This window comes from Aulostomus chinensis, chromosome 8 (genome assembly GCF_037954235.1).
Source record: "Aulostomus chinensis isolate RoL2024-O1b breed Wild chromosome 8, RoL_Achi_v1.0, whole genome shotgun sequence".
Lineage (NCBI taxonomy): Eukaryota > Metazoa > Chordata > Actinopteri > Syngnathiformes > Aulostomidae > Aulostomus > Aulostomus chinensis.
Window position 1 is genome coordinate 25124585 of NC_141327.1, and position 18880 is coordinate 25143464.

The following is an 18880-nucleotide window of genomic DNA, read 5'->3' on the forward strand; positions in this document are numbered from 1 at the left end:
TCAAATAGCGCAGAGGAAACTTGGCCACACTGTCCTGGTTGATACAATTCATCAATTTCGGTGTTTTCGTAGAATCTGCCGACAATAACAAAAAGGAAGAGTAAATAGGAATATTTAGAGAGTCTTTGATTTCCTTAATAGCAGCCCTAAATGTTTTTATTGTCCTCGTGAACATCCAATAAATTGATTCCTCCGACATTTCTGGGGGGCGTTTGACATTCTTTTGAACCTGCACCATACATCCTCTAATTGATTGTGACTTGAGCCTAACCCCCTGATTCTTCTCTTCTTCTTCTTTTTTTTTTTTTTAAATGGAGGAAGGAAAAGGGTGGAGAGTTGCAGACAGAGAAAGAATGAGGGGTTACTGGGCTACAAGTGGGCCGCTAGGTCGGACAAGCTGTGTCTCATTTCCAAACAGAGTTGTAATGAGAACCCGCTGGTGTGCCTTTAAACCCAGGCCTAGGATCAGCTTACACCTTTCCCAAGTCCCAAATCTGAACCGTCTATGAAGCCTTGTAGTCAATCGTGAGACTGCAGGCTCCCATCATTTACGCCGTGAACTGAAGGATGCGGGACAGACGGCTTTGACTTTTCTCCATGTGTACCCCAAACGGGGAGTCTGTTAACAGCTGATCATGTTCAGTTGGCGAGGGTGAGCATGTGACCCGCCACGCCACAGGTAGCGTTCAGCCAGCTGACCTGCAGCTCTTCTTACAGGCTGCTGAGTAAAAGGGAGTCCAGTTCCAGGTGAATAGGGGGTCTAAAGGGCTATAGAAGGGTTTCTAGGGAGACTGGAAAGAATGAACACATCCTGCAATAAAGTTGCTCTAACACAGAGGGAAGGGCTGGTCGGTTCCGAGGATGCTGTTCATTCTTTCAGGCTTGGATGAAGTTTTTTGCTCTTTCAACTGCTCCAGCTACGTTTTTTTAATCACTGTATCGTGTAAAAAAAAAATGAGACGCTCATAACAAACCCACCAGGATTCCTCTGTAAACTCATCATTTTCAGTCGAGCTGGTTCCTTGGTCACATTGCTCGTCTATTTCTAAAATATGACTTAAAAATCTCAAGGTTTTTATTTTCCTCTTTCTGAAAAACTAAATATGACACCTGCTTACCTGAGCATGATGAAGGTGATGTGGCGCTGAGGTAACGACCACCTCCACATAAATATCGCCTCAAAAATGTGATATACGTCAATGTCACGTTCACAAGATGTGATGTGTAAAACGGATAATTCACTGCTCACGCGCCAGTTTAACCAAAAGTTCTTAAAAGTTCTGTCTTGTTTTCACATGGAAAGAAAAACAAGTGAAAATGGACATTTTGCCAAAATATCCTCTTTGTTCGGTTCTGCTAAAATTTTTTGCATGTGTCGAGCTATAAACTTTAATGGCAGGTTTAATTCAGAGCAAATAAACGAACTGTGTTTTCGATTCAAATCCCTTTTCCTGGCCCACCGCTTAAAACAAGTGACTCATAACCTTTCTGGGTGATTTAAGGGGCTGCTGAAGGGGAGCGGTGCAGTCGGACCTTCTGACAGACCTTCACAGTGACAGTATGGGAATCAAACTGTGGCGGCTCTTTCTTAATCTCAGTTCTGTGTCAAAACATCCTTGCCTGTTGTCATTATATTTAATTTCTCAACTATGTGCGCTATTTTTAGTCTTGTTTTTGTCAGAGAATTTACCTGGACTTCTGTGGTGGGCCTCGATGCGTCTCTTCAGGTTTTCGATTTAGGATCATTCTTTGTCTTTTGTGTAAAATTCTTATTAGTTTTCATCAGATTTTCCCTCTAAATTTGGTTGATGAAACCTCTGGGAGTTTTAGCCTCCCTCCACTCAGTTTGGTTATTCTTCATTTCAGTAGAGGAAATCTGACAAAGAAGTCGTCGAACATTCTTATTCCATTTTTCACCGCGAAAGTCAGTTGTCAGTTCTGGAATGCACTGATGCAATTCACTCATGGGGTCTCGATGACACACCTAGATAAAAGTGATGTAGTGTAATACAACAGCCCTGCAGCCTTCACTGGGATTCAAATGTTCCGTTTTTATCGGGAGAGGAGATGATTTACTTCACAGCTCTTTTTCATTTGTGATGCGGTGGACCTGCACTGTTAATACCACCTCTCAAACACATTACATTAAAACTGAGCATTATAAGAACCCTGGGGGAGAAATTTACTGCAGGACTGTTGTTTAATATTGTATTGGTTGATGTGTGTGTGTGTGTGTGTGTGTGTGTACCCAATGAATTAACAAGCGAGTTTAAGTCTTCTTCATCGAAATCCTTTTCGCATGAAATACCACAAACATCACCCTCCAGAATGAAGCGCTCCCTTATTTTCCAGGAGAGGAAGAGCAAGGTCAAGCCTGAGAAGAACCACTCTGCTGTCTGCACACTAGGCTGGATCTCAAGGGGGTCAGGGAGCGGATAAGAGCCAGGTCTGTTGTGGGGGGCAGATTTGGTTTCACCCCAGGGTGTGCTGAGGGAAGGTCTGCTTCTCACAACGGGGTGAACAATATTTCACCATGTGCCTTGAACCTGCAGACCTGCCCAGAGGATTTCACCACAGCTCTCCTAATCATGGAAAATTAACGCTCCACTGAACAGAGTTAAATGCCCCCTCTGACATTTCCAGACTATTTCCAGCATGGGTCTGAGTTAATGCTTCAGTCAGGATATATTTTTGTTGATTTGTGCGTAATGAAGACATGTCAGACTACTTTTTTTTATGATTTCCTCAAGGGGAGGGAAATGAGGGAAACTGTTGTGGTGATAAAATACTATGGGTTAAATTAGAGATCAAAAATGAGTGACCTGGAGGGCCAACAAGCAAGAACGGTTAGACTAAAATCTGTCCTCAGTGTTCACCTGATACAGGGAGGGTGCTGAATGGAGAAGAGAGGTTTTTACGCACAGTGTAGAGACTCCTCCCAGACATGCCAGGAAGAAAACCTCTTGTTTCAGAGGGAGCTTGTCACTGACAGAGGCTCCATCCAGGCTGGCTGATGCTTCAAACCCTCTGAATTCATGTTTACGCACGCTTTAGTCAACATGAGAGCCTTCACTTCAGCACTGACACTGATATGGGTGGTAATATTACCCTGCATGGAAGCCATCCACGGATTGTACAATTTTGGCCAGCATGAATTATTCTACAAAAAGAATAACTGCAAGCCCATTCCTGCAAACCTGCTCCTGTGCCACGATATAGAGTACACGGACATGCGGCTCCCGAACCTGCTCGGACACGAAACCATGAATGAAGTTCTGCAGCAAGCTTCGTCTTGGATCCCGCTGGTGCAGAAGCAATGCCATCCCGATACAAGAAAGTTCCTGTGCTCCCTCTTCGCCCCTGTGTGTCTGGATGATCTGGACGAGCCCATCCAGCCGTGCAGGTCGCTGTGCGAAAGCGTCAAACAAGGTTGCGCGCCCCTCATGTCCGCGTTCGGTTTCCCTTGGCCAAAGATGTTGGACTGCGATCGATTTCCACTCGACAATGACTTGTGCATACCACCTGTAGGCATGGACAACTTTGTGCCAGTCACCAAAGAGGGTAGCGTTTCATTAAACTGCACTTTCGATGCACATTTACCCATAAACTTACATTAATTTTAGCACCGTGGGCCGTTTATATGCTTTATATTCCTGATTGCAAGCATGCATTACTTTGTGAGGAGTGTGTGTTTGTGTGTATGTATGTGTGTGTGTTTTAATCATTTTGCAGCTTGTTAACCGAGTGTTCTTTCTGCTTTAGTGCCCAGAGTGTGCGACGCCTGCAAGGAAACAGATGAAAATGACAACGAAATTGTAGACAACCTGTGTAAAAACGACTTCGGTAAGTCCGACTGTTTCATTTTAGCAGTAGTTTTCAAAGTGAGCCGAGGGGTCAGGAAGGCAGCATGAGGGGAGATGCAACTCCAAAAAGTATAATCAAAGTATTGTGACCAGAATTTCTCTCCTCACTTCAGTTTTAGCATCAAACCATATGTAAATACGACATAAGCTTCTCATGTGGCTTTAATTTGGACCAGAAAGTCTGTATGCAGAATAATTTTTTCCATTCCTTATTCTCTCTTTCCTTCTCTTCCTCTGATAAGCTCTAAAAATCAAAGTCAAGGAGATCTCCTACATCAACGGCGACACCAAGATAGTGCCGGAGACAAAGAGCAAGACCATCTACAAGCTGAACGGCGTGACAGAGCGTGACCTGAGGAAGACGGTGCTGTGGCTGAAGGACGGCCTGCAGTGCATCTGTGAGGAGATGAACGACATCAACGCTGCCTATCTGGTCATGGGCCAGAAGATGGACGGCAATTTGGTCATAACCTCCCTGAAGCGTTGGCAGAAGGGACAGCGTGAGTTTAAGAGGATTTCCCGCAGCATCCGTAAGCTGCAGTGCTAAGAAAAGGAAACCAAAGATGCATGTGTGACTGTTGAGCCCTTCCTCTGTTGACACTTTCACTCAGTTTGCATAGATTCGTCTCCGGATTCCAACATAATGTTCTCCTGATATTAGACACAAACCTCAATTTTCCATTCTTAAAATAGGTTAGACAGGACGTGGCCTTTCTAACCCTGAAGTGGAGAAATATATTTATTTGATCAACATTTTAAACCCTGACTGCAGTTTGAAGGGACTTTCACAAACCCAGTGTTCTTCCGCTATTTTCAATAATGTAGCTTTAAGTAGCTAAAAACACTGATTGGCCACGTTCTTCTGAGTACGAAACACAATCAGGATCGTTGTCTAGGTTCTTTGGGGGTCCCAGAGAGAAAGCAAACTCCAGAGTGCCTCATCTGGTATAATCCATGTCTGAGCTGTCAGTGAACCACAAACAAATTATAACCGCGGCGCTTGTTCGGTAGCGCCAAGCACAACCAGCTGCTGCATTCAAGCTCAACTAACTCGCGCTCATCTGCGCTCGCTCATCAGTTGTTTGCATTTGCTTCACGACAAAGGGTTTGTGGATTACGGAGCTGCGTAAAGAAGTCTTGGATTATAACAGACGATGTGCTTGAGGTTTTGAATTTGGGTCGATTGTGAAGTGTTCCTGTTCCGCTGTTAGTGGCCGGTTCCTCCTGCATCGTGGAGTCACAAAGAAGCGATGCAGGAAGGAAAGGAAATACACTTTTTGAGTATTGTGTTGCTTTACCAAAGCCACTGGCAACATCCTAGCCGTGTTTTACAACCAGAACGATAAAGAAGCTTCACAGCATCGGCAGCAGGTCACTGCTCTGAAATGCAAGCTTTGGTTGTAGAGGGGCCCCCCCTTTAGGAGGTTTCTGGAGGTGCTGTTGCAGGCTCGCGTACGTGGCCATTCAGGAGACTCAAGAGGGTTCCTATTGTTGTTGCAGTGGACCGGTGGGACCAGCCGTCCTTCAGGTGGTCTTCAGTGGAACAGGCTGTTCTACACACAGGCTGCAAATCTAGACAGACAAGTTCTTGTATTGCAGTCATGTGATATTTTTTGACAAGTTCATCCCTTGACTGAGTTGATTTGGCACCAACTGAACTTCTCCAAAAGGCCATTTTTCAGGTCGAGCGTGTTTCCCTGGGGAGCTGTCCTCGCTGTCACCTCGTTAATTGCAGGGAATTGCACTCAGCTGGTGTCCCAGGTGTGGAGAAGCCACTAATGACACGGTTCAAGCACAACGCTCGCACAGCTTTGAGTCCGGGATTAAAAAGTGTTTGGCAAATGATTCCTGGCTGGCTGCTGTTCTGCTGCGATCGGTAAACGCTGAGCTGCTTTGCCTCAAAGGTAAAAAAAAAAAAGTTCAGTTATAATTAGATATGTTTGTCATTACAGCAAATTACATGACAGGAAGACAAAGTTGTCATAGCCTGAGACAGAGCTCCATAAGACAGTTTGGTCCCAGTTCATAAACTTCCATTACAGAACTGCATTAATCATGTTTCGTGCATATTGAGTGAAGCTGTGACGTGTCAAAGTTCAAAGCCAAAACAATATTTGTGTTTGTTTTTTTTGTATTCCTGTGGTTTTCTCAAGCAAAAATGAGAAATAGCTGGCTATATTCTCTTCCTGTTCAACATTTTAATTTGGTATATTCTCTGTAGTCTTTTTTTTTTTTTTTACTTAAGCCACTTGCATACTTTTCTACCACAATATGACAAACTATTTTTCTACTTCAGAGTTTCATAAGACATTTGAACTTTTATGTGAAGTTTTGGTTTGCATCTCCAGCTTCCTGCTTTAATATTTACTGGCTTTTAGTTATTAACGCTGTAGTGTTAATTTGGTGAGCTAAATGCAGATAATCACGTGGTTGTGTGTATGTGCAATATAAAGTATTTTGGAGTATTACTTTGAAGTATTGCTTTGTAAATATGAAGTCCTGTCTTTTATTCTTGTATTAAGTTTTCAGCTATTAAAAGCTGCCAATAACTTGTTTTGAAAGGATTCTGTACTGTTTCAACATCAGTGAAATAAAGAGTCAAATTTGTCTGACTTAAGGAAACCAATGTTCTAAGGTTTTAACACGCGTTTCCATGTCTCAACAGCGCTACCTACTGGTGGTCAGTAATAATGAAGAAAAACTTCTCATAAGTACACAGCGTCTTGTCACACTTGAGCTGGAGAAAGAACATGATATTTTTGCTTGATAAATTTAGACTGTAATTTGTTGTTCATTGGGACATAAAAATAAACCGCTTCCAGGTCTAAGTGTTGCAACACTTGGCTCTGATGTATCCAGTTGAAGGCTTATGCACTGTCTCATCAAAATAAAACTACGCTGTCGGAGAATACGACCTTTCACCTCTTTGGGGGGAGAGTTTTGCTTATGGTGGGAAGTCCCAGCTGCATTTCCACATTTCTGGGCCAAACACAAAGAGTCACATGAGCTTCTGACAAGTTATCAGCAGAAGTTGACTGGGTGCCTTCTGAAGGAAGTGAAAGGGACCCATCAAACAGTGTATTACTTCCTTTTTAAAATGCCACCTTTTCACCACTTCACACCTTGATGCATGTGACTCAAGAGTTCCAAGTCTGTCGTGTGATTTTAATGATTCATAGCTCACATGTGACTTAGTGATGTCACTGGCCCAGTAAGACACCTGGGACTCTTGCCCGACAGACTGTTTTTTTTTTACAAACTTTGCACCTACGGTTTAAACAGTATTGTAATTTTGACCTTAAGCATACATCAAAAACACATTCGAGACACTCTCAGGGATATGACGTGTGTGTGTGTGTGTGTGTGTGTGTGTGTGGACTCATTCGTCAGATTGAAAGTGTTCAAATATACCTGCTTGATGAAAACTTCCACTCAACGTTATCACGCACGGCGTGACTCACGGGGCTCCCTCCGAGGCGTGGGTTGGTCAACTTTGGGGACACCGTGTATCTGTCTAGCTAGAGTCTTCTCCTCTGTTGTTCCCAAATGGTGGAATGAACAACCCGACTCCACACGATGCCCAGAGCCCCTTTCTACTTTTAAGAGACATCTGAAATCTCGACTGTTCAGGGAACACCGAGGCCCTTAAATCTGACCCGTCTCCTCTTTGTCCTCAGGCGTAGAACGAGTCAGAGGGTTTAAGACCCAGCTCTTAGTGAATACTGAATGTGTTGAATGTTGAAAGATATTGTTGATATTGAATTAGTGGTTGTGGTCAGTTTTGGTTAAATTCTATGAACAAAACAAAACAAAAACTGGCACTTCTTCTGCCACTAGATGGCAGCACCTGCGGCCAATCAAACTTGAAGCACTTTGTTGTACTTGCTTTTTCCCTCCAGACTAAAATCTTGCTTGTGTCGTGTGTCGCTTTGAACAAAAGCCAAATGAAACAGCAGAATTAAAATCTGCAAAATCAGCTAGAATGCTAATTTCCTGCTTGCAGTAACAGGAAGTCACACCTGATGCAGAAGTCAACAAATCTCTATTTATGACTGGCTATACTTCACCATGGAGGTACAGGTACAGGTACAGCGCATTACTGCAGTATCAGGCCATGGGTCATACATTTGAGCTTTAACCACTGTCAGGTGATCTAGTAGCACTCGGAACATGCAGTGCTACCGTTGATGGGGGCTCGGTAAATGATCCAGCGTCACCTTTCCAACCCCTCTAGAACTTTGGCTCTCTCCGACGCTCCACTCACCGTCACCGCCCCACTTTCTGACTTCCAGCTTTGGCATTTCTGCTGCCAGATAGGTCAGACGAGATGCAGCGCAGGATATGGCCACCTGGATCGGTCACTTACTCCCAAATGTGGGAGAAACATGAAGCGTCTCCTCTGTGAATGCCTGAACAAATCAACTGCAATGACGTCAACGTTAAAAAGGCCAGGCAGGTTTTCACAGGGCTTTCTGCTGCGTGTTCCATGTTGGTTTTACTTTCTCTCTTTTCTTTTCTTTTTTTTTTTTTTTACCATTCTGACTTGCATTCTGTTTATCACTGCAATTAATGATTATTTTTGTCAGTTTTTTTCTGTGTCTTATTTGTTCTTTTTTTTTTTTTTTTACACAACTGACTAATTGTTTTGGTTATCAAATGCAAGGAAAATACCAAGCCAAAAAAAGACATCCTTAAATAGCACTTTTTTCTAAATATATTCAGTTTACAGTCATAAGAGGGATTACAAAACCAGAAAACACTGCCATTTGATAAGCTGGAATTCGACTTTTTCCTTGAAAAACGACTCCAATTGATTAATCCACTATCCACTAATCCACTTTGTTCTGACTTTTCATGTTAGTGGGTCATGATGTGTGTCACAGGTTTGATGTGTGTTGTTGTTCATCAGTGGTGTACACTCGCGTAACCTGGAAGTATTGTGGTGTCCAAGCAAATTCCCCCATGAGCACGGATAGCCTAAGGTGAAAATTTAACTTTGAAAACAACAAAACAACCCCCCCCCCCAAAAAAAACATCACATTGTCTTTTTATAAAGCCCAAGAGGATGTAAATCAAATCTATAGTTTTGTCCAACAAACACTTAAAAAAAACATTTAATTTATTCTAAACAAAGACAAGGGATGGCACCGAAACGTCACGCTGGAGAAACTGGAACCATCAAAACTTTGACATTTCTGTTCATTTAATCTTTTTTTTTTTATTTTAATAGAATATTAACTGCTTAACAAGTCAACTAATCTTACGACTCCACTAATGACAAAGTGACAGGCCTATTTTTTTTTTCAACTAAATGTTTCAATATGCAACTCTGCTGTTTCCACAATGTCAGAGAGCAGAAAGACCCCATGGGAAAGTCTGTCCAATAAAATGCTCAGACATGAATGAATCACGGATAATAACTGTAAATAAAACACACAAACACACAAAAAAAAAGCCACACACATTTTGGTCTGACCATAACTGCGCAATATTGGCTGTCGAATGTTTAAATTACATAATATTGAAAAGCTATGACACGTTCGGGTACTGTGGGAATGTATTAAAATCGGGAGGAACACATTGACAGTAAAGTATGGGGATTTTGCAGTTTGTCGTTTACGGGACAACCAGCACAAAATTACTGTTTTTCTTTTTTTTTGGGGGGGGGGGGGCACGGCTAAATAGTACTATAGCAAACATTGCTATACTTTTGTTGTGCCAACCTGGATAATTTATGAGCGTTGATGTGATAAAATCATTTCAGAGTCATACTACTTTATATTACTGTATTGTAGTAACGTTTGCTTTTCTCTCTTGAAGCTTGATATTACTGTTGGCCCTCAACGCATCACCGCTGTTTTCTGTGTTAGCCGTTGGTGGGAGCTAGCTTAAATCTATTTGGTGTTGTTGATGTTTTATCCTAAAGCTAACTTTTAGAAGTTGTGTGTTTGTTTTTTTTTGTTGTTTTTTAAATTATTTATGCCAACAGGCTGTAGAACCCTTTACCTTTCGGCGGCGATGATCGACGGTGTATCATTGAAAGCAGACAGAGGCTCAGTTTGACGAATCTCAAAAAATTCCGCGGGGAAGTTCCCTAGGAAATTCCCCTGCGTCGCGCTGGGGGGTATTGCCAAACCCCTCCACGAGCGAGCTTACTGGTCCACTCCTGGAGGCTCGAGGGTAGAAGTAGACTTGTCAAATGCTGGACAATTAAACGGCTTGTTCTTTTTTTTTTTCTCCTTTTTTGTGTTATACACTTAAGCGATGGATAACAGTTTTAACACGGACGACGACGTGCTGAGAGACAAAATGAGGAGTTACGCTACGCTTAATACTCTGTACCATGAGACGAGACAGGAGGTGGAACTTCTGAACAAGCAGATTTTCTTGAAGGACAACATTATCACAGATCTAAAAGCCAGGTTGGCCCGGTACGAGAGGATCTGCTTGACCGGAGGAGGTAACGAGTCTGTGGTCGTCGGCCCCTCCAAGTCTTTGCTGGAGAGTTTGTGCAAAGAAATCTGCAAACTGAAACAGAAGGAAAAGGAAACTGAGTTCAAGGCGTCCAGACAGGCGGAGGTATGTTTTTAATATTCCCCCAGAAACAATAAGCATTTAAACAACTGCATTCTAATGATAGATATGTGTTTTAATACTCTTGTCATCGTCAGGAAGCATGTCTGATATATGTATATTTTTTTCTTCCTGCGCGATATCCAATATCCTGATACTTTAAACCTGATGTAGCTGATAGAATGTTGAAATTAGTTGTACTAAAACAAACATATGTGATGTTTTTATACATTTAAATGTGGAAAAATACTTTTTTTTAATTTTGAAAAGGATCATAAATAAATGTAATTACTGCATTGTTCCCTCTCCATTAAGCAAAGGAGGAGACGGAAACAAAAATAGGCAGGAATCTTCTTAAAATGACCAATACCTGCAGGTATCCTGGTGATATGATTGTGCATCCCTGTTACCTTGAAGTATTTATACTACTTTTGAATGAACTAAACTCGGTAGTGCACAATAAATGGTGTTATGTGACCTAATGAAAAGACTGCAGCAAGCATTGCTTTACATGACTGCACATGAATATAAAATCAAACTAAACGGTTAATGAGGTTGTGTCTTTCATCTCCCTCTCAGGAGATCCAGAGGCTGAATGTGCAGCTCCAAGAGAAGGAGCTGGAGCTGGAGAACGTCAGGTGTCAGCCAGACCACAAGAAGGACCAGGAGATCCAGAGGCTCCATTTGGCCCTTGAGGCGAGGGAGCGGTCAGAGGCTACCAGGGCAGTCCTCTGTACCTCCCTGGCCGAGGAGGCTGACCAGCTGCGTGGTCAGCTGGGCGCGACTGTGAAGGTGTGCCAGGAGCTGCTGGCCAGGCTGGAGAAGAAGAAGGAGACTGAGGGAGGAGAGGACGAGGAGGTACCGCAGGAGGCAAATGAGGTGTGTGTTCTGGTGGATGGTTTGTGGTCCAGAGAGTGAATGATTCCTCGCTTGTGCTCAAGACACCCTGAACAGTTTAGATGTCACTCTCATAAAGGCAGGGTTTACTCTGTTTTTTGTTGTTTTGTTGTGTTTTTTTCTACTTTTGCAGGCATGGTTGTAAGTTACCTTCCTCTGCTTTCCTCAGGTGACTGATTCTCGTGACAGGAGTAGTGTGAACAGCCAAATTTGTCAACTTCAGGAGGAGAATCGACAGTTGAAGCAGCGGGTGGCCTATGTAAGTGTTCGCACTCGTCGTAACAGGTGTGTTTTCTTGAGAAACTGAAACCAACTGGAGAGGGTCTGACCTTTTATTATTCTCGTTCCTTTTAGGTTCAAGGTCTGAATTCCCAATGGCAGACGTACGATTCCAGCAGGGAAGACTATATCCGAGGCTTGTGCCAGCGGCTGAAGGACACCACAGGGCAGGGTTTGTTGCCCAGGATGAGCTCCGTCAGCACCGGGTTGCTTCATCAGGAGATTTCCAGACTCAACAGTTTACTGGACGACAAAATAGCCGAGTGTGCCAGACTGGGAAGAGAAGTGGAGGAGTTGGGGCGTCAAGGCCGTGAGCGCATCCAGACACTGGAGCAACAGGTTGGTGCTACATGGAGGGCGGCGTGTCCCACGTGCCCCGCATATCGTTTAGATCAATGACTCTCAAACCGCGGTACGAGCTCCCTCAAGTGTTGGAGCTCAATACGCCCGCTCCTGCTAATGTTAGCAACAAACGGCGCACGACGGTGAGGAGATGTGACCCGAGTTACCTAGAATGTGGATTCAGCTGGACTGAGGAAGAGCCAAGAGGCCCCGGTGTGTGGTGTGAGGAGACGTTCTCAGCGGTGAATCTGTGAAACCTGTGCGCTCCTGAGGATGAACACAACTGTCCACCGCAGAGTCGCAGGAGCCAACGCTTTCTTCTCATCGACAGTGAGAGATTTTCCGATGCGCGTGATTTTAAGACCTACTGGCGTGTCTCGGTCGCATAGCAACCGCGTGCACGGAAACAGCAGTGCCCGACGCCAAACAAGTTCAAATTCATGAACATTTTCCCCGCACGTGAAAGAAAGTTTGCGAACCACTGATTTAGATTAAACTACCAAAAAAACAAAACAAAAATACAGACTGTTACCTCTTCCTTCCTCAGGTCCTCATCTACACTGAGGATTTTAAGTCAGAGCGAGCCGACAGAGAGCGAGCGCAGGGTCACATTCAGGACCTGAAAGAGCAGATTTATCAGCTGAAGCAGCAGCTACACAAACAGGTAGGCATTCACTAACTTCTCTTACTTCCTCACAGTTAGGTTTTGTGATTGCTGTCAGGAGCACACAAAAACCAGCTGGATCCTGATTCAACGTCTGTAACATTTCAAGTTTTTTATTAAAGTGGACATTTCTCATTAACTTCCTCAGAAATATCATGTGGGCCTTGGGGAAGGAATTCTAGCATTTTTTCAATTTTGGGGAAATATTTCCAGACTTATAATTCAAATTGCAGAGTTGCACATTTTAAAAATGTCACGTTTGGCATGGTGGAGGTCAGCACCGGTCTGAGAGTGGGGTATTTATACCTCTATCTTCAGCAGGGCTCTAGCAGAGAAACCAGAGAGGTGGTTCCCATGTGTCGTGTACACATCGGACACCGGATCTCCTCGAGGCGACACAGGGACACTGCAGAGCACATCCTGAGGACAAACACTGAGACACAGCAACAACCTGCAGCAGCAGCAGCAGCAGCAGCAGCTACAACAACACAGAACCCCGGCTGGAACGAAGGGCCCGGCATGTCAGAGTTGCAGTGCCCGCGTTGCCTCGCCACGTTCAATGACACGGATGCAGTGGAGTACCTGAACCATTGTGAGGAGTGTGCCACACTATAAACGGACTCGTTTTGCAAAGACAGTTGCCTCCTGTCGAGAGTTACTGAACACTGAAGAGCAGCACTACACAACAGCAAATCACCCGCGTTACCAATTCTGCAAGGCTCCACACAGGATGTTTAGTCCGTGGTGAAGCAAAACTGAACAAACCAGAGTTTCCCTGTCGCAAGAGAAATTAGTTCATCAAACCTGCTTAAGTCTGCATGTAAAAATCAGTGTCAGGTTCTGAGTCTTGTCCAGTAAAAGCGGGTTATTGTGGTAGGGAAGTGAATGTCAGTGCAATTTATCAATATATACCTCAGCAAATTACAAACCTGTTGCACTTTCTTGAAATTTAGCCAAAACAAAAATAAATTGTGGCTCATAAGCTTCTTATTTTGAATCTTTACGTGTAGTTGATAATGCGGTGCTATATGTTTATTTTGGATACATTTCTGTTCTGTAAATGATGTATTCATATATATTCAACATATTTAAGATATATAATTAATTATATTTATTCTCATGCTAAATAATGGGAAAAGGCTAATTATTTTAGTACAGATTAAAAAAACAACAAAAATGTGCCTTTTTCTTCTTGCCAAAGCCACGACACTCTTGAGAGTCAAAGATGTTAAACACATTACAACTGGGAGGAATAAAAAGTTTTTGAACGGTGTACACAAAGACTGCATCTAGACTGACAACTTTTCTTTTTTCTTTTTGTTTTTTTTAATATGGTGCTGTTTTTCTTGGAGCTGGCACATTATTTTTGTAATAAAATATTGTTTACCCACACGTTATCTCATGGTGATTTATATAACTTTAAAGATGTCTCATTACTGCATGCCTCAAGCTGTAACTACAGATCATAGCCAAACCACAAATACTGTTGACGCTACCTAACGTACGCATGTCTTCTCGTGTGTGTGTGTGTGTGTGTGTGTGTGTGTGTGTGTCCCTCAGTGCCGTGTGTGTGAGTTTGTGCGCGCTCACGGTGGAAAACCCCTTCCCAGTGTTGCCTGAATGGGCATGCTGTCCTGTGACAGCCAGATTCCCAGCTGTTGTGTGGCTGGAGCAAATAGTACCGCGGCACTGAGGAGACCAGCGGGGATGGCAGCTTGAGTTACATCCAAAACCTCAACAACTGCCTGCAGATCAGTCAGTGACTAAAACATTCTGTAGTCAGTCACCCCGGAGTCTCATTTTGACACAAACAGGCCAACAGTGTAATTTGGTGCATCAGATGTCATGAGTTTGGTGTAGTAAGACCAGGAAGTTGGATATCCCCTGTTTAAAAAAGGAAGTAGGCCACAGCAGTGCGCTAAAAAAAAAAAAAAAATGAAGCCACTTACTGTATGTGTGAAGAAACACGGACTATTCTTGCTTTACCATAATTGCACATTTAAAGTGACGGAGTTTTACTAACATAAGAAGATTCCCTCAACTAAAAAAATGACACTCTAACCAGTAAACATGTTGCTCGTGTTGCTGCAGTCAACGGATTCCTCATTCCATCCTCCACTGCTCTGTATCTTCCTCGGCTGTGCAAGATTTAGAGTTTGATGTGGCAGCTTTGCAGGAGCGGCTAGCTTAGCTTAGCTTAGCTCAGTGCAAAGCCCGGATAACACCAAGCAAAGATTTACTACAGGTAGAAGCAATGGCAAGTTTATGCTAAGCTAAGCTAACTGACAACCGCGTGGAGGGTACCTTCTACTCTCAGTGACAGTATTGTGATCAATAAAGACAATTAGTACAAATATCTGTCACTTAAGACTAAATACCTCTAAAAGCACTTCCTGCCCTGTTGAATTACGATGATTTTAGCAGCTGAGATGAAACATTTATTTGATTGTTACAGCAAAGGAAGAACATCCATCCATCTTTGTTGAACCTTTCCCCCGACCATTAACGTTTATCCATTAATTGTTGGGGGGGCTGGGGCCTATCCCTGCTGCCGCTGTGCGAGAGGCGGGGTTCACCCTGGACGGGTCACCAGTCCCTGGCAGGGTCATCTGGAGCAATTCAGTAGCTTGCTCAAGGATACTTGGACATGGTCACCGGGGGAAGCGAGGATCGAACAAGCGATCCTTCGGTTGCTAGACGGCCACTCTACCTGTGCCGCCCCCTCAAAGGGGGATCAGAAGTTCAGTTCTCCTAATTTTTTTCATTTATTTATTTTTTTACAATGGCAGACCAAATGTGACAACGTAAAATATTAATGTCAGTTTATCAAGAATGATCTCTGAGCACAGGTGAGGTTTTAGCACCATTGTGCTCTGCTCCACATGGCCACCTGAGGGATTCAGAACTAACTGAGTTCACAATAGGGACAACTGGAAGCACGTGCGTCAAATAATCAAACTCAGAAACGACTCAACGGCTGTAAAATGTCATCTAAACATGTAAATGCAGAGAGAACACAAGTTGAATTGCTTATGTTCCCATTCTAGTAAGTGACTAAGAACCCAAGCCCGCTTAAATACAACAGGGCCATAATTGCTGTTCCTGAATACACCTGCGTTTGCCATCCGTCGGTCAAAATGGCTGCTGTGGGAGGAGCCCACTGAGCCTGCACAAAGTCAAACACCGTAATCCTCAGTTTTGGTAGCGTCAGACCAAACCAAACGTTTGTATGTGTTGCAGTTGACCAGCTTTCCTTGTCTAGTATTGTATTATTTTCATACTTGTACGGATGCGGGCTGCGCGGTGGTGCAGTGGTCAGCACTGTGGCCTCACAGCAAGAAGGTCCTTCTGTGTGGAGTCTGCATGTTCACCCTGTGCCTGCGTGGGTTCCTGGCTCCTGGAGCCTGCTGTACCTGCCTGTGTCATAAATTTCAGTTGGATATGTGTGTTTGTACATAAAACAAAATGATGATGAAAAAAAAAAAAGATGTCTAAAGATGAACATGAAGATGAAATGTTTCAACTTCTCTAAGAGCTTGTGCTTGGAATCTATTTTGCCATCCCAGTTATTCCTTTCATTTCTTTTCTTTAAACCTGTTGTTTTTCCCTTCAGAGTAAATTATTTGAATATAATTCAAAGGTGGTGAGCAAATGTAAAAGATTTGAACTGTCAGTGTTAGAGAAACGCAGCATCAGTTCAGTCACCAGCTCATTGGGGAGACGCATTCGTGACTAAATTCGTTTCTAACAGCATTTCATTTGCATAACGCGCCCGCCTCGCTCCGGTATGAGAACCCACGAGTGGTTGGTTCGATCTTGACTCTTAAGGGCAACATCAGCATCTCTGCTGCCAGCCTGGACTGGTTAAAAAAAAAAAAAGACACAACAGCCCTAAAAAAGCTCCAGCGCGTCTACTCGGGGTTGTCCCCCGCCAGCACACACCTACGCTCCTTCAGGTTGCGTAAGCGACTGAACTTCCTCACATTCAATTGCTCAACCCACCAGCCTGAGAGTGGAAGAAAATAGGTCAGAAGTCCCACCGCCACCGCCCCCCCCCCCCCACACACACACACACCCACCCACCCCCAACCGTAATCTTGAATTAGACACAAAGCATTAAAAAAAGGAGTCGGTTGACAGCGGTGGATCCGTTCCTGTTGGTTTCAAAGCACCAGGACATCCTGGTGTGGCTGACATTTAACTCGTGTGGAAAACTTCAGCCTGACACTTATCCACACAAATGCAGACATTCAGCCTTTAATCTCATGTATATCCTAAAAGAATGGGAATTTCCCGCCATTACGAGGGAATTCCCAAAATAGCAGGGAAGTTTAATTGAAAATTGAGTGCTGTCAACCTGAACCTTTTTTTTAATTTTAACATTTTTCACCTGTGTGGGTTGAGGTACTTGGCATTAGTGCTGACTGGTTGTATCAGTTAGAGCGCTGTGGCAGATTGTCACGGTGGGGAATCCCTATTTGGAAGCACACTAAAATAAAGTGTGTTCTGATTATAAGGTGGAGGACAACTCCCATCCCCTTTAATGATCCTGCTGTGACGCGCGCCCTTGTCATTAGACTGTTGCGTGTCCTTACAGCCATTGTGCTTCCGTCGTGAAGGGCGCCTCCCTGCTCAGGCTGAATCCGAGGAGTTCAGTGCAAGAACGCGTGGCTTCCATTGAACGGCCAAGGCTGAGCGGCACCGTATCATTTAAATATTTAGAAATGAGGTCAAGCCCCCTTTGAACGCGTCTATATTTGCATAGATTTGTGTGACATTTACCTGCGCTTTGCATCACCGCTGACGGGAGGGTGAGCGCACCCTTCAAACAACCAGACGCTCATTCATACCAGAAATAAACGGTGACTCATATCTGCCCGGCTGACTCTCACAAACCAGAACCTTTTTTTTTTTTTTTTTTTTTTTTTGTATCCCCTGCATGACGTGCACTTTACTACTCTCATTCATCCAATAAAAGAGCGGTAGTTTTTGATTGTGAAATCCCTCGGTTTGAAGAATTTTTCTCTCTTGGAAAAAGTAAGAGGAAGTGGTCACCTGGGCTGACTGAACTGTCGAGCTCACTTCCTCTCCATATTACCCACATGGTGGCTGAGGGAAGATGCACAGAGTACAGTGTACCAAGGTGGAAAGTTGAAGACGAACTACGGTTAATGCCGGGCAACTCTTCCACTTTCTGAATGGTTGAGTTTTCTTTTGTCTCCTCTAACTTTACTGATAACGAACAAAGAAAAAAGAAAAAGTCAGTCACACATTACATAAAGTAGGCAGTCACGATAGGACTGAAATTATCTGTGACCTCCTGATAGTCAGGAAAATTGTTCCCAAGTAGGTTGTGGCCTAGAGACATATTTTAGCATTATTTTGTGACAAAAAAAAGGTAGCCCCCCCCCCCTTCACAAGATCGCTAGTTTCTACACTTTAAAGGTCAAAAGATGTTATTTTACCTAAGGGTTTGATTACCAGGATATAACATGTCCCTAAATATAGACTACGAGCCGTACCAAAACAAGATGACTTTGTTTCCACGTTTTGATGAATTTGTGGTCATGGGATGTAACTTGTTCACGTGATTTGGTTCAAAGTGTGGCTTGCAGCCAAAAATTAATCCAAAAACCACCCCCAAACAAACGTGTGGGAACAATTTATATCTTGTGGCCACAGTTTTGTCAATCTGCGGCTAACCTGGGAGCAGTGCAGCTATTTATGTCAGAAACAATTTTTACGTCAAAAGGGGGAAATTACACTAAAAGTACACTTTTTTTTTTTTTTTTTTACATGATTATATGTAAGGGCCAACTCAAAAGTAATGACCAGCAGACGAACCTCGTTAAGAACCTGACTCCAGTCAAAAATGACTTGGAATGTTCATGTAGCCCTTAGACTTAAATTAATTCATAAAAACCCCAACCAGGATCTCAAAGGGCAGCTCATTCACTGAGGGTTGTGTTCAGTGGCTTGTATGAAATAACTCATGCGTCTAGACGAGCGGAGCGTGACCTAATCTCACGGTGACTTTACCGTGTGGGAACGGACTTGATTTCATCACCGCCTTCAATTCATTTTCCCTCCACTGTGATGAGCGAATACGGACTAAAGCTTTGAGGAACTAAGTTAAGTGGCAGCGGCAGCAGCTTTTATGATGACTACAAGTCAGAAGCTAATTTGAGCCTCTGGATGGATGTGACTCAGCTGGAGCGGCATCCTAGAGTCATTACCCCCCCCCCCCACCTTCCCCCTACGC

General features: G+C 43.6%; 2 protein-coding genes across 3 annotated transcripts; both read left to right on the plus strand.

The window, feature by feature from the left end:
* The first annotated feature begins 2955 nt into the window (after positions 1-2955).
* sfrp2 (secreted frizzled-related protein 2) lies at positions 2956-4410 on the plus strand. The gene is made up of 3 exons (XM_086211900.1): positions 2956-3561; positions 3763-3843; positions 4106-4410. Exons 1-3 carry the CDS (start codon positions 3036-3038, stop codon positions 4408-4410), a joined length of 912 nt encoding a protein of 303 aa, XP_086068026.1. The 5' UTR covers positions 2956-3035.
* Positions 4411-5686: 1276 nt separating this feature from the next.
* tnip2 (TNFAIP3 interacting protein 2) lies at positions 5687-14039 on the plus strand. 2 transcript variants are annotated; one of them, XM_086211898.1, is made up of 7 exons: positions 5687-5767; positions 10126-10442; positions 11016-11315; positions 11503-11592; positions 11688-11951; positions 12502-12618; positions 12937-14039. In XM_086211898.1, the coding sequence occupies exons 2-7, from the start codon at positions 10128-10130 to the stop codon at positions 13231-13233; spliced, it is 1383 nt and encodes a 460-aa protein (XP_086068024.1). In that variant the 5' UTR covers positions 5687-5767; positions 10126-10127; the 3' UTR covers positions 13234-14039. The 2 variants fall into 2 exon arrangements, with proteins under 2 accessions (XP_086068024.1, XP_086068025.1); XM_086211899.1 differs by lacking the exon at positions 5687-5767 and having other exon boundaries at positions 9710-10442; positions 12940-14037.
* The last annotated feature ends 4841 nt before the right edge of the window (positions 14040-18880 follow it).

Bases quoted from the DNA above. Each gene is read 5' to 3' on its own strand.
- tnip2 (XM_086211898.1), top strand. From the start codon at position 10,128: ATGGATAACAGTTTTAACACGGACGACGACGTGCTGAGAGACAAAATG. The intron at 10,443-11,015 runs GTATGTTTTTAA...TCTCCCTCTCAG, and splicing joins AGGCGTCCAGACAGGCGGAG to GAGATCCAGAGGCTGAATGT. The intron at 11,952-12,501 runs GTTGGTGCTACA...TTCCTTCCTCAG, and splicing joins TCCAGACACTGGAGCAACAG to GTCCTCATCTACACTGAGGA.
- sfrp2 (XM_086211900.1), top strand. From the start codon at position 3,036: ATGTTTACGCACGCTTTAGTCAACATGAGAGCCTTCACTTCAGCACTG. The intron at 3,562-3,762 runs GTAGCGTTTCAT...TTTCTGCTTTAG, and splicing joins TGTGCCAGTCACCAAAGAGG to TGCCCAGAGTGTGCGACGCC. The intron at 3,844-4,105 runs GTAAGTCCGACT...TCCTCTGATAAG, and splicing joins CCTGTGTAAAAACGACTTCG to CTCTAAAAATCAAAGTCAAG.